The sequence below is a fragment of the Amyelois transitella genome, chromosome 2 (assembly GCF_032362555.1).
Source record: "Amyelois transitella isolate CPQ chromosome 2, ilAmyTran1.1, whole genome shotgun sequence".
NCBI classification, from domain to species: domain Eukaryota; kingdom Metazoa; phylum Arthropoda; class Insecta; order Lepidoptera; family Pyralidae; genus Amyelois; species Amyelois transitella.
Genome location: NC_083505.1, coordinates 9,996,142 through 10,010,144, shown reverse-complemented (window position 1 = coordinate 10,010,144; position 14,003 = coordinate 9,996,142). Strand labels below are relative to the sequence as shown.

Sequence of the window (14,003 nt, the reverse complement as noted above, 5' to 3'; positions counted from 1 at the left end):
TACAATATTGTTGGACCTTAGATTATAGCCAAGATAGTAAGGATTCCCGATGTCATTTTTTTTTTTAATAAATTTAATTCGGATATAAATATCTTAACTCACTCGTCCATCGATAAAATATTATCGACTAAATGAACATCTCTAGTCCGCCATGTTTGTATCCGGGTTTGTTTATTTAGGTATGCAGGAAAAGTACATGCATAGGGCACTTCCATAGGATTGTTCTTCTGAGACTTAACCATATACTTTATCAGTTTATTTTCCATAATTTTATCTAAATGCGAAGTGCTTTTTGTCTCTTGGTTCAATTAGAATGCCTTCTCTCCGCCAAGCTTTATTACTTTCTTCCTCTAACTGTCATGGCTATTCAATGCTAGAATTTGCAAAACATGAAATATGTTCATTTCTTGAAAGGTAAGTAATAACACTTTTTTTTATAGTCTTGAAAATTTTATATGGAATCTTCAGATATTAATAAACTATTTAAATGTTCTTCTGTTTCAGAAACAATGTAACAGAATTGATCTTTATACCATATGCTCAAAATGACTTTCATGGGTACACAGCCAAAATAAAAGAAGTAATTGATCCATGGGGCTTTAACGTCACAGGTATTCATTCTTATCCTGATCCAGCAAATGCTGTCAATTCTGCTAAAGCTATATTCATGGGAGGAGGCAACACGTTTTTGCTGCTAAAAAGACTGTATGAACATAATTTAGTGGAACTCATTAGAAATAGAGTTAATGAAGGTAACTTGGCTTACATGGGCAGCAGTGCTGGTACAAACGTAGCAACAAAAAGCATACACACAACTAATGACATGCCTATAATTTATCCACCATCATTTGACGCAATAGGAATAGTTCCTTTTAACATAAACCCGCATTACATAGATAAAGTTGAAAGTGAAAAACATAAGGGAGAAACAAGAGATCAGAGGATTTATGAATACATGGAAATGGATCATTGCTCTCCAGTTCTTGGTTTGAGAGAAGGTTCAATGCTTTTGGTCAATGGGGAATCATTGACTTTAAAAGGAGTGGCTGGTGCTACATTGTTTTTGAAGTAAGTAACATAAAATCCCTTTGGTTATTATTTGTTACTAGAAAGCTAGTCCCTTTAAAAATGTATCAATGTAATTTAAGGTCTTTAACCTCTCAGATGCTAAGCGCCCGTACTACCGAGACGCTAGAACTGCGGCGGATTTGAACGAAAAAAGAAGCGCGCGACTTGTTTCAGAATTTGATGAAAATATAGGAATATTTGCTTTGAAGTTAATAAAATACTTTTGTACAGTCAAAGCTAGATATGTATTGAATATTATAACACCATATTATAGCAAATAAATTAATTTCATTTTACTTTATTAGACCTTTAGTTACAACATTCAACAAAAACACTTGCGCGATCTATAGTTGTCTTTATTTCCACATTATAACCACATAAAATTAGTTTTTAGGTATTATATTATCAAGATAAACTTCATATTTATCTTATTTTTAATATATAACACAGTTTTTGCAATTAAATCATATTATTTCTTTAAAAAATCCAATATTTTTCCAAATAAATCTCTCAAGGTCACGCACTTTTGAAACAGGGGTCTGTTTTGAACTGATTTTCAACAATTTTTATTTTAAATAAACAGATTAATTTCTGTTGTCTGTGGTTGCTGAGTATGTTTGAGATGTAAATTAAACAATTTTAAACCATAACTATATGTATTTTAAGCTTAAAATCGAGTTTTAATTTGTTCGGACCGTTGGCGCACATGTGCGCCACAGCAGCTGAGAGGTTAAAATGTACAAAAACATTTGATCACACCTAACATTATTTTTCTTGTTAACATATTTGTTATTCTGTTACTGATATAATAATAATTCACAAATCATTGTTGCAGGGGCCAAAAGAAGACTGATTACCCTGTAGGAGCTGATTTATCTTACTTATTGAACTAATATTAAGACAAATGATTGAAAAAAATTCTATTTTATTGAGTAAATTTTTATATTTTATTGTGTAAGAGATGCTATATTATATTTTTAGACATATAATGTGCAGATAATTGTGCAGAATCAAATATTCCAAATACATGTAAATTATTTTCATCTATATTTTATTTAGAAAACAATTTGATTATGGGAAAATGTATCTACACACTGCAAGTAGGTATACATTATTGTTAATCACATGAATAACTTGAACAAACACATATATTATTAAAAAAATATTTAACATTGCTAATTCTATTAAAGTTATTTCGGTCCAAGGTGGCACTAAATCAGGGAGCACATTAGTCAATTTTGAAACCACATCACTGCTATATATTCATATCAATGTTTATAAACAGGGAATAGGGTCTGGTCTAATTACATGTTGACAAGGAAGTCTTATCTTCAAATGTAAGAGTTAATAAAGAAGAGATAAGGCATGTGCATTGTCAACATTCATAAATCAGTGAGTAGGTCACATTTCAAGAATGACCATGTCCACATTGTTATTTATTGCACATTATCGATCCAGTGTACCCTGGATTTAATATCTTCGTCAGCCATTGGCTGGGGCTTGCATTAGTAGTGCTCGTGCAGCGTGGAACAAAGAAGGTTGTGGCGCCACACGGGATTGCCCCGTGCGTTCCGCCGGCGGCAGGTTACAGAGATACCGTCGGAGCGCTAAATCGCGTCTAGCGCTCAAACCGCGCGTAATTTCACAGCCAGAGCCGAATAGCAGTGCACGTTGCCTCTTCCTCTTTTGAATGGCGACCTAGTAAATTAAAAAAAAATATCGATAAAGAATTTGCATACATTGATTGATTAATAAAGGTGTTTACTAAAAAAAATTTATTAAATATTCTCAACATACCTGTATAGCAGCCACTGGATGCAATGAATTGACATCAGGTGGTGGTTCTGCTTTCTTTTCTTCCTTCTGTTCTCCATTTTCAATCGGTTTTCCTTCAGCATTTTCTTTTGAATTTGTTTCTCCAGATTTTGCTTCAGCAAGAGTGTCGGCATTCTTATGTAATATTTTCTCTACAACATCTTTGCCAGCCATATCAAGTGACAAGCCGAGCCTTGATAGAACTCTTTCCGGCTTCCACCGATCTCTTGCGCCGCCTGTCGGCACCGTGTGTTCCCGCCTATGCACATCAGCTACCAGACTTGCCCAATCGACACCTAAAGCGTCGCCTAGACCAGCTAAAAAAAATAATTTTGTTAAAAGAACGATCTTTTAAATAATAAAAAAATGAACATATTCAAAATGGAATATGCTAATGGATAAAAAAAGTTTTGCAAAAAGGGCGCAAAGTATCTAATTTAATACATGTTACAAACATCACAAAACACTTCTTATATAAAACAAACATTAAGAGCACATGGTTTAGCTTCTTATACAATACTAATAAATTCAATAATGAAGTACTTATGTACCTCGAGTTCGCTCTTCTTCCAGTTCTCCATCAGAAATTTCTTCAAAATCTAGGTTTGTAACATCTTCCTCATCTTTGACTTCCTGCAGTTCCTTATCCTCGCCAGCGCCACTTGTATCCTATAAAGAAACATAAATTTTTAGAAAACTTACATTTCTCAAGAGACTTCCCAGTCTAAGCTATCCTTGACATAAAAACACATCTAACCATTATTTTAAAAAAATGCAAAAATTGGCTAAATCTGTTCAGTGCATTCAGGTCTATCTCAATTTCTCATCATTAAATTAAACTTGTATTCACCTGAGTAGATTCTTTTTCAGAACCTTCTACTTTGGAAGTACTTTCATCCGCTGGCGGCGCTGTTTGGCTATCTTCGTCATTATTGTGATCGCCCATCTAAAAGAAATATATATAATTTATTTAATAGACCCCAAAATTAATAGATAACAAAAATATGTCGTTAATTTATTTATTTATTTATTTATTTTATTTTATAACACACTAGCAGCTTATTAAGCTGATGCGTGTGTATCCAAAACTTTGGAGATTTTATCTAATCTATTCTTAAAACTGTTGACCGAAGGTGCAGTGACAACACTCTCATTGAGCCGGTTCCAGTCTCGAACTACACGATTTGATATAAAATTTTCCTTGGGTTTCCTCTTTGCTGAAGTGCGATATAATTTCAAAGAATGACCCCTTAATCTATTGCTTCCCGCGAGTTTGAACAGATATTGCAGATTAGGTACATCATAATGTCCTGATAATATTTTATAGGTCTCGATCAGGCGGCCTCTCTGTCTGCGACGCTCCAAGGTTGTGAGATTCAGTTCCTTTAACCTCTGTTCATATGGTTTGTTTCTCAATAACTTTACTAGTTTTGTTGCTCTTCGTTGAACCTTTTCTATTAGGTTAATATCTTTTTTGAAGTAGGGATCCCAGATAATGTATGCAAACTCCAACAACGGTCTTATATATGCTTTATAAAGTTTCACAAATGTTCTCGGTGTTAGACTCATGAAGGATTTTCGAATTAAGTATAGCATAGAATTTGCTTTTTTCACTATGTTAATAATATGCGTTTCCCATTTCAAATCAGATGTTATTGTGACGCCGAGATCCTTTTGTGATTCTACCTGTTTCAGTTGCCGATTACCAACATAGTAAGTGTTACGAGGGTTCCTTTTCCCTATATGTAGCACAGTACATTTATCTGTATTAAGGGATAATAGCCAGTCTGTAGTCCAATCAAAAATATCTTGAAGTCCCTTTTGAATATCCTGGAACTGGGTGGTAGGGTTGCCGAACAATTTAGTGTCATCAGCAAACAAGGAAAATTCAAGTTGCAACACTTGCTTTAAGTCAGTCAGGTACAAAATGAAGAGCAAGGGTCCCAGAACAGATCCTTGCGGTACCCCGCTTAGCACTACTCTTGGGCTAGACAGAATATCTCCTACTCTAACACAAAAAGTTCTTCCTGTAAGAAAATTGCTAATCCAAGCCAATAGTCTCCCTCGTATACCTAGGTGTTCCAATTTGTGTATGAGTCTCTTGAGGGGTACACGGTCAAAGGCCTTTTCATAGTCAAGATATATCACATCTGTTGGTTGTCCATTATTATGGTTATCTATCCATTGGTTCACACATAATAGTAGGTTAGTAACAATTGATCGCCTAGGTACAAATCCATGTTGCTCATCTATAATGATATGCTCGTTACATAAGAACTCTCTAAGTTTTTGAGCTATAATCTTTTCCATTGCCCGGCATAAAATGCTAGTGAGACTAATAGGTCTGAAGTTAGCAGGGGCTAATTTGTCGCCCTTCTTATAGATAGGCACAACTGTTGCTACTTTCCAGTCGGCTGGTAGTTGGCCAATTTCCATGGAGTTATTCATTAAATCTGCTATTGTTTCGGCAAGGTTTGATGAGCATCGTTTAAGCAGTATAGAGGGAATGTTATCTGGGCCAGGAGATGTATTATCATCAAATGTCTTAGGAGCGACAGATACAGATTCAGCAGTGAATTCCACGTTTTCAATACAATTATCGACTCTTGGGATCAAAATATCAGGCATAGGTCCATCAGGCTCTCGTATGTAACTGTTTTCAAATTGATCTGCAAATAACTCGGCAATTTCTTGTGGATCATCAACTACTTCCTGAGATGTCCCTCTGAGGACGTTGGGTACACTGACTTTAGAATTTAGTTGCTTTCTGATGTATCCATAGAAAGCCTTGGGACCACTATCAATAATATTGGTTTCAAAATAAGTTCTTCTAGTTTTTGATAATTTAATGATTTTATGATTCGTATCTCTGTACTCACGATATGCGGAATCAGTTTTACAAATTTTGTAGATATTCCATAACTCTTTTTTCTTTCGCGTTAGTTCTAAAATTTCTTTATTTATCCAAGGTTTTTGACTTTTTCTGGTTCTATTACATTTTAACTTTACATATCTTTCAGTTGATCTTTTAACATTATCTTTAAAGGAAATCCACATATCATTTAAATTTTCGTATCTCGTTACTGGATTTTGACGCAGATAGTCGTTAATTTTATCATAGTCAGCATTGCGATAGTCAAGGGAGAAATTCATAGGGGTGGTCTTTTTGTTGGGGGTAATAACCTGTATGTATGACAAAAGCACTAAGTGGTCACTTTTTCCAATGGGTGGTAAATACCGTATATTACTTATTAGGTTATCATCATTGCACAGTATGAGATCCAATAATGACTCTTGGGTTCTTCGTGTTCTGGTAATTTGTGTTACAAGTTGGGTCAGATTACTATTAGAGTACATTGTTACGAAGCTTTCGTGCAATTTATCCAGTGTATCACTAATTACAAGAGGCCATTTCAGCTTAGGCAAATTGAAATCACCAACCACAAGTACACTCCTTTCAGAGGCTGCCTTTTCAATAGTGTTAAATAAAATTTCGTCCGTACTTTTGCATGTACCTGATGGTGGGCGATACACACAAGCCATAAGTAGGTCTAGGCATCCGTACTGTATGTCCAGCCATAGGGCCTCCACTAATGGATTATGATATAATGGGTTCACTTTTGCCTTAACAGGAATTTTGTTAAATTCACATGCGATGTAAATTGCGACACCTCCACCTTCTCTATTGTTCCTGTCTTGCCGAAATAGTATGAAACCAGGTATACTAATTAAACTATCACTAATTTTTGGCTGCAAATGCGTTTCTGCTATCAAAATAAATACTGGTTTGTATTTGTTGACTTCAATAAGGAATAAATCGAATTTTGCCATTATGGATGCCAGGTTTGTGTATAATACGCATAGTTCTGAAATATTTTGATATACTAGTTTTTTGCATTTGGCACTATCTTGGGTACCTTATTTATATATTTAATAGTCAAGTTGGGCTCACCTTTTTCTGTACGGGCAGCCAACTCTTCGCGCAATTTTTTAAGTTGGTCTCTTTGGTATGGAGTTAAATCAGCCTTGACCTTAATAGTGGTAGGTAGCTTACCTTTATTCTTTAAAATACTTATAACAATGCGTTTATTGTGAAGTACCACTTTTAGAGGACGAGGGTTCCCAGTATTATTAGGTGCTGGCTTACCCAGACGAAAGATGGTGACCACTTCAGGGTTAGTAATCGGCAACGAGGCTAGCGCTTTGGAAACTTCATTTTTATCGTGACATTTCCGGTCATCTGGCAAGCTTGCCTCAGATTCCGGTATTCCAAACACAATGAGATTGCGACTACGGCTATTTCTATCCTCCATTTCATTGATAACAGAGTCCAAATTAACTATGTTGTTTTGATTTGCCTGCAAGTCTAGGACCTGTTGCTGGAGAATTGTCACTTGTCTGCGTAAATCTGGGACTTGTCTAAGACCTTCTTCACAATCATCACACAAATAGGACAATTTAGGAGACTGGAGACCAATTACACGCATCTCTGTTGCAGATAATCCACTGCATTTTGTACATATTACTCTTTTGCACCCTTTGCAACTAATTTTCGGTGATTTATCATCAACTTTGGAATTACACTTGAAGCACTGAGCCATTTTAATTTTGTACACAAATAGTATTATTAGTAGTAGTAGTTTTTTTTTTCTAATAAGGGCAACACTGGTTGTCTTTAACTACACTTCCGGTTGTCAATTGACAGCAAGTGACGGCACAAAATGTTAAATTTCGTGAGGGTAGATCGAACAAAAGTTCACAATAATCTTAATTGAGAATGTTAATTGAGATTTTCGATTCACTGTTCCACACATAAAGCACCACGAATTCACAGAATTATATGTTCAGTATGTCTCAGCAATGTTTATCAGCGAAAAACAATAAAATCAGCAGTTGTCGAACACTTAATTTCTTGATATCTATTTTTATTGACGGAGCTAAGAAATACGATGTTGCTTAAGTGACAACCCGACCGAAATTAATGTGATGGCTACTAGATTAAGCCGCAACAGTGGGCATAAAAAGTAATATAATGTACAAAAGAGCCACTCTGGCAACATTGCATGAAAAACTTGATGACCTATGGATAAAGCAAAACAAGTAGGAATGCATGGATCAGGCAAGTTGGAAAACGATTTTTTCCTCAGTAAAGGCGTGATAATATTCATGTCTCTAGGATGTATAGTGGAAATTTAGGAATATACTATGTTTATATGTACACTACAGGAGAAAGAACGAAAACTGAAGAGGAGAGAAATAATCGAATATTAATCTGATGTTTTCCTCTAACAACATGTCAAGACCATCGTTACTATGGCATAGCTAGCTTTGCCTTATTATTATTTATGTTGGTACATGTAAAATGTGAACGGGCCCATGGGGGCTCGGTCATTTGGGACGCTTTTATGGGGCTGAAGTCAACATAAAGAGGCCTTTTGGTACCTTTTATACTAAAGTGAGATGGCTGCAGCTATGGAAATCTGTCCCTTGATGAACCATTGGGATACACCAATGGAAAGCCCTCCACAGCTGCCAAACTATTGCCAGGGAGGGATTTATTTGGTCTGGGTCATGCGGATGGGATGCTAGTTAATTGGATTACTGGGCTATGGAGTGAGACACGGACATCTGCCTCGAAAATCTCTCACGTAATTTTGATTAGGCAGATGGTGACTCGCTACTCATTGGCTATACAACAGCCCATGGGTACCCTAAATAAGCCACCATGCGGCGGCCTGTGCGGTTCAACGGGCACGAGGTATGACTCCGTTTCTCCGCTATTACGCCATTACGTGCAATACACTCTCATCCTAGAGCATAGAATCTGCTCTTGCGACTCCGCTCTGGCCGGCCAGCCCAGGCAAGCCAGAGTTATGTTATGTTATTATATTAAAATATAATAACAAAAATAAAGTAGGTTGCCTACATGTCTATACTTACGTCATCTCTTTCAAGTATATCATCAGGATCATCACTGATTTCGCTGAGATCATCAGGTATGGGTTTGTCTTCCACATCGGTATCAGTTCTGGCGGGGGCAGCGGCTGTCTGCGCTGGCGGCGGCGTGTGTTTCACCGCGGCTTCAGGCGGTTCATTTCTAGCCATTCGCCTTTTACCGTCACCCCTGCCCATGTCCATTCTCATTCTGTTATAGTCATCTGTCAAAAGAGATGATGCGGTGAATAAATTAAAATGCGCGTTAAATTAAATTAAATTCATCTACAATTAAATATGATTGTGTTTGTATTATTAAATACACGCACAAACTAATTTAGATTTTAAAAAACATAGGACCACTCCATCTCGCTCCCATGGATGACGTAAAAGGCGACCACGAGGGATATAGACGTGATTATATCTATTTAGGTTTCTCAAATTAGCTTTTCCCGAAATTTAGTACGTACAGCTGAAACTATTAGGTAAATGAACAGAGAAGGCAATCTCCCCCGATATAATTTCCCCCTTGATATAAATAAATTAAAAAGTGTATATGAGTACACACAGTACTCACCATGTCCACGGCCCCGATGAGACCCAGGCCCTGGGTGGCCGCGATGATGCCAACCTTCCATTTCAGGGTCTTTGTCACCCCACTCGTTCATCTGGAAATTTATTTGTTATGCAGAAACAATTGTTATTCACCCTTTGAACGCCGAAATCAAAACTGACAAATGTACAGAGCCCACCACGTAAGTTGAACCAAATTGTACTCTATAGATGCTACACAGAAGATGTTTTCATATGAAACCGCCGAAGCAACCGGCGTATAAGTTAATCCCAAAAATAACAATTTTCCATATGAAAACATCTTCTGTTTATTTATAATTTTGGCCATTTAAAGAACTTCAATAATAGGGTTGGGAAACTAATATTGTTACAAAATGTCAGGAAAGTTTTGAACCGACCTCTAAATCCAAATAGGTATCCATGGCGGCCAAAGGGTTAACGAAAACATTAAAACAATACAAATAGATAAAGAACATACCAAAATGAGGATAAGGACAGCCAAGGAAAAGGTGGGAGAGAATGAAACAGGGATCTTTGTAGTTTCTTTTACGGTAATCGATTGGTTCATACTGGTACAATGCTTGATAGTACAAACTCACCTAGAGCAGAATTTCAAAAGCAATCAATAAATATGAGATCATCTTGTATACGATCATGTTGTGTATGTATATTAGTCTTAGTTGTGTGTGTGATAGTTGCAATAATGAAAATGGGGCTTTGTTGTATGAAAAAAATCAACATACGTACATATAATCGCTTACGAGGTAGGCAGAGCCAACAGCCTCAAAAAACTGAAAAACCATGTTCAGCTGTATGGCGTAACCGATAGTCGATAGTAGTAGATTGAGATTGAAAAAGTAATATGCTGCTAGCCCATTGCCTAAAGGAAGAATCCCGAGATACACTAGCCATCCCCCTGAATGACTTTTACAATCTGCAAGCGAAAATAAGCAGCTGGCACACGCTATCTTTTTCTTTCCTACTATACAGATAAGGAAGCAAAAAGCAGTGTCAAATAATTGCTTGAAATAAATTACCTGTTCATGCATGGGCCAATGTCTGTCTCTACCCCAGTCCCCAGCAGCGCGGTAGTCTTCATTATCCCAGTCTTTGTGTGGATGCATGTACCCACGCTCCCGATCGATAGAAGCAGATCGATCCCAAGAACGATCCCGTCTAGGATGGCGTTCATCATAACCTTAAATTTAATAAACATTTAATTTTTGTTTTTAAAAAAAGGCATTGTAGTTTAAGTCTTTTAAATTAAAAATTGTATATGAATCTCACCCATGTCAACACCTCTATGATCACCAATGTGTTCTCCATACATCCTGTCTTCATCCTCGGGATAACCTCTAGGTGGGCCTGCCATGTCATAGCCAGCATCATAGTGCCTTTCTCTACCATAACCTGGTGACCTATCATCTTCTCTAGGAATATTATCATATCTGTCATCACCTCTTTCATAATGATCTATGTTATGGTCATTGTCATACTGACGATCTATACCCATTTCATAATCACCTTGATCCCTGTCCAAACTATCCATTCTATCTCTCTTAGTAGAACGCTCTTTTTCCGCCCTTTCCTGTTTGCGCCCACCCCTCTCAGACTGTGTATCTTGCCTATCTTTAGAAGTTGTTGAATTTTTGTCAGTTTCGAGATTTCTGTTGGAGATAGCAGCAAGGGCCGCCAAACGCTCTTCAGGTCTAGGCAGCAATCTTTCCATAGGTTTATTTGGCTTTTCTAAACCTTTGTCAGATCCACCCCTGTTACCTAAACCTCGATCACGTCCCCTTCGCTTACTATCATCTCTCTTGTTGTCCTTATTCCTGTCCCTTCTATCTTTTCTATCGTGCCTTTCTTTATCATCATGCTTATCCTTTCTTCTCTCTATAGATCTGTCTTTATGGTCTCTCCCTCTGTCACGGTCCCTGCTTGCTGAACGTTTTCTATGTCTCTCAGTACTGCCATCTCTCCTGACTGGTTTTTTAGGTGAAACTGGGCGGCTTCTTTCAGAACTCTCTTTCTTTTTCTGATCTTTACGTGGTGATCTGGACCGTGCTTTTCTTGGTGACCTACTTCGACCTCTGGTACGTTCCCTTTCTTTATCACGGTCCTTATCTCTTTCTTTCTCCTTATTGCGATCCTTATCCCTATCTCTAGTAGAATGCGGAGATGCACTTTTTCTCCTTAGTGGAGACTTTCCATGTTTAGTCCCAATTTTAGAGAGACTCTTTGAGGTTATTGGAGGAGTTCCTCCTGATTTCTTGCCTGGTGACAGAGACTTCTTACCAATAGGTGCTTTAGTAGCAGGTTTCTTCTTAACAATGTCATGTTTCTTCAAAAGTCTGTCTTCCTTTTTCACTGGAGTTTTCTTAGTAACACTCTTGTCCCTTTTCAGCTGATCACTTTTAACAAACTTCTTTTTGGATGGCTCTCCATCTGAAGATGAACTGGAGTTTCTCTTTAACTTGCTTTTTTTAATTTTTCTCCTTGCATCCCTGTTAAGAAATTTTTTGTGAGTATGGTGGTAAAAAATATGGACTAATAAATAAAATTCAGTAAAGAAGGAAGGTTCATAAAGATACATTGTATAGTTAACTGTTTACTACAAAATGGACCCTCTATGATACTGCATAAAATACACACCAAAATAGTCTTATTGAACAACACAAATAAATCATGCCAGTAGAATCTAAAATCAGAGAAAATAGGTTCTTGGTACTTTAGCGTATTTCATCATTTCCCCAGAGATATATGCACATTCATCCAGTGTTAGCTCAAGCAAAGATTATCAAGGGAAAAAATTTGGTACAATTATAATAGGCCTCCACTCTTCAATCAAGTATAAAAAATAGATACACATTCCCCAACATCCCCAATCAAAAAAGTATCCCCAATCAAAAAAATGTCCCCATTAAATGACTGCCTACTCCACATATTGAGTTGCCTCTTCATTCAGTAGCATTGGTTCTCTGTGAGAGTAAACATGCCATGGTGCTCAGAGAATAATTGTATTTTTTTACATAAGTTCGTTTGTTTTTATTTTAATATACATGAAATTTCTTAATTTGGCAATTATTAATTATAGAAATTTAATTCACAAGTGTTGTAAAACTTAATAGTTTTTAAAATTATTTTAATGGCTAATGCCATTAAAATAATTTTAAAATTTACAAATGCAACTCCACATATCTCCTTCTATGTAGTAGAATGTGATGAAAATTTAAACTTTAATGTTTTAATCTTATCATACATAAATAAGGTTTAAATTTGATTAAATAACTCACTAATAAGGACTTTTTTTATTAAATTTGAGGTGATATACAAATGTCTAAGTAGATATTGCAGTTTGACACTATTCTGTGTCAGTTTTATACAGAACTTTTATACTTGATCAAAATGTCCACTGGAACAAGTATGATTTTGTTGAATTTAAGTATAAGCTGACAACTATTAGTTAAAAATTTTAAGGCGGATTTATATTTGTCTGACGTGTCGTGTCGTGACGCGTCAGAACGGTATCGGTTCTATACATTTACACAAACCATCACAACACATCACGCATTACTAGTATGAACGTTACCATACTAAATGTATAGAACCGAAACCGTTCTGACGCGTCACGACACGACACGTCAGACAAATATAAATCCGCCTTTATAAATGAAATAAATCCAGTGTCAATACACTGAATTTATTTCATTCATAAAATTTTAGAATTTTTTTTTTTAAAAGGAATATGCCATAGCCAATGCTATGGCATATTCCTATAAATTTGAAGGTGATGCCATGACATGTACCTAAAATAATGATGCAAAAAAGCATTAAAACGATTATGTCCTTATAAATGATGGGACTGAATATGAACCAAAAGCTGGGCCATGTAATCAGGTCATCCATACAGAAATAAACACCATACCTTCCTGAAGATGAGGAAGATGAGCTGCCATCAGATGATGATGAAGAAACGCTGGAAGAACTGGAACTCCTAGATGATGACGTACTTGACACGGGTTTCTTCTTATCTTTTCGCATGTCCTTTCCAGAGTCCATTTTTAACTGCAACTCTAATTCTCGCTGCAATTGTTGCCTACGCTTCTCGAGAACGTCTGTATCCGCATACTCTAAGTCATTTTGGTCCCAGTTGTCAATTTCGCCATCGGGGCTACGTCCTGACTTTACAACCACGGTCGAATGCAGTCTACTTTTGCCGTCATCCTTAAGCAAACGTTTTTGCTCAGTGTCCTTATTATTATTAGCAGCACGCTGCTTCGACGGACTTATTAATGTGTGCGTGGACGCAAATTTACAACTTTTACCGTAAACGCAACTCCCGTGCTGAGCCCACTGCCTGCAATGTTCAGTTGTTTTTTTTGCACTAGAATTTTTCTTGGTTCCGAGACGTTCAAAAACACTAGGTCTATTAGATAGATCTTTCGTTTTAGGAAGCTCAACAGTTATTTTTCTTTTTCCCTGCTTTGACATTATAAATGAAATGCATTTGTCTCACTTTTAAATTAAAATCGATTGAAAATATACATTTTCACCGGCATCATGTCCGCCATTGTTTATATATTTATTGAACGAATGAATGAATGATAAAAATC

The 14,003-nt window shown here is 36.5% G+C and overlaps 2 protein-coding genes across 2 annotated transcripts; one reads left to right on the top strand and one right to left on the bottom strand.

Moving 5' to 3' along the window:
• The first annotated feature begins 238 nt into the window (after nucleotides 1-238).
• LOC106129038 (probable alpha-aspartyl dipeptidase) lies at nucleotides 239-2,120 on the top strand. The gene is made up of 3 exons (XM_013327473.2): nucleotides 239-414; nucleotides 505-1,068; nucleotides 1,904-2,120. The coding sequence occupies exons 1-3, from the start codon at nucleotides 314-316 to the stop codon at nucleotides 1,959-1,961; spliced, it is 723 nt and encodes a 240-aa protein (XP_013182927.2). The 5' UTR covers nucleotides 239-313; the 3' UTR covers nucleotides 1,962-2,120.
• LOC106129037 (zinc finger CCCH domain-containing protein 13) lies at nucleotides 703-13,976 on the bottom strand. The gene is made up of 9 exons (XM_013327472.2): nucleotides 13,316-13,976; nucleotides 10,678-11,894; nucleotides 10,428-10,588; nucleotides 9,395-9,485; nucleotides 8,824-9,041; nucleotides 3,734-3,829; nucleotides 3,435-3,552; nucleotides 2,866-3,200; nucleotides 703-2,766 (listed from the first exon to the last, which is right to left on the bottom strand). The coding sequence occupies exons 1-9, from the start codon at nucleotides 13,879-13,881 to the stop codon at nucleotides 2,551-2,553; spliced, it is 3,018 nt and encodes a 1,005-aa protein (XP_013182926.2). The 5' UTR covers nucleotides 13,882-13,976; the 3' UTR covers nucleotides 703-2,550.
• Nucleotides 13,977-14,003: the final 27 nt, after the last annotated feature.

Excerpts from the sequence above, each read along its gene's own strand:
- LOC106129038 (XM_013327473.2), top strand. The coding sequence starts at position 314 with ATGCCTTCTCTCCGCCAAGCTTTATTACTTTCTTCCTCTAACTGTCAT. Across the intron at positions 415-504 it reads ATATGTTCATTTCTTGAAAG|AAACAATGTAACAGAATTGA; the intron begins GTAAGTAATAAC and ends CTTCTGTTTCAG. Across the intron at positions 1,069-1,903 it reads GGTGCTACATTGTTTTTGAA|GGGCCAAAAGAAGACTGATT; the intron begins GTAAGTAACATA and ends TCATTGTTGCAG.
- LOC106129037 (XM_013327472.2), bottom strand. The coding sequence starts at position 13,881 with ATGTCAAAGCAGGGAAAAAGAAAAATAACTGTTGAGCTTCCTAAAACG. Across the intron at positions 11,895-13,315 it reads TCTTCCTCATCTTCAGGAAG|GGATGCAAGGAGAAAAATTA; the intron begins GTATGGTGTTTA and ends ATTTCTTAACAG. Across the intron at positions 9,486-10,427 it reads ATTGGCCCATGCATGAACAG|ATGAACGAGTGGGGTGACAA; the intron begins GTAATTTATTTC and ends ATAAATTTCCAG.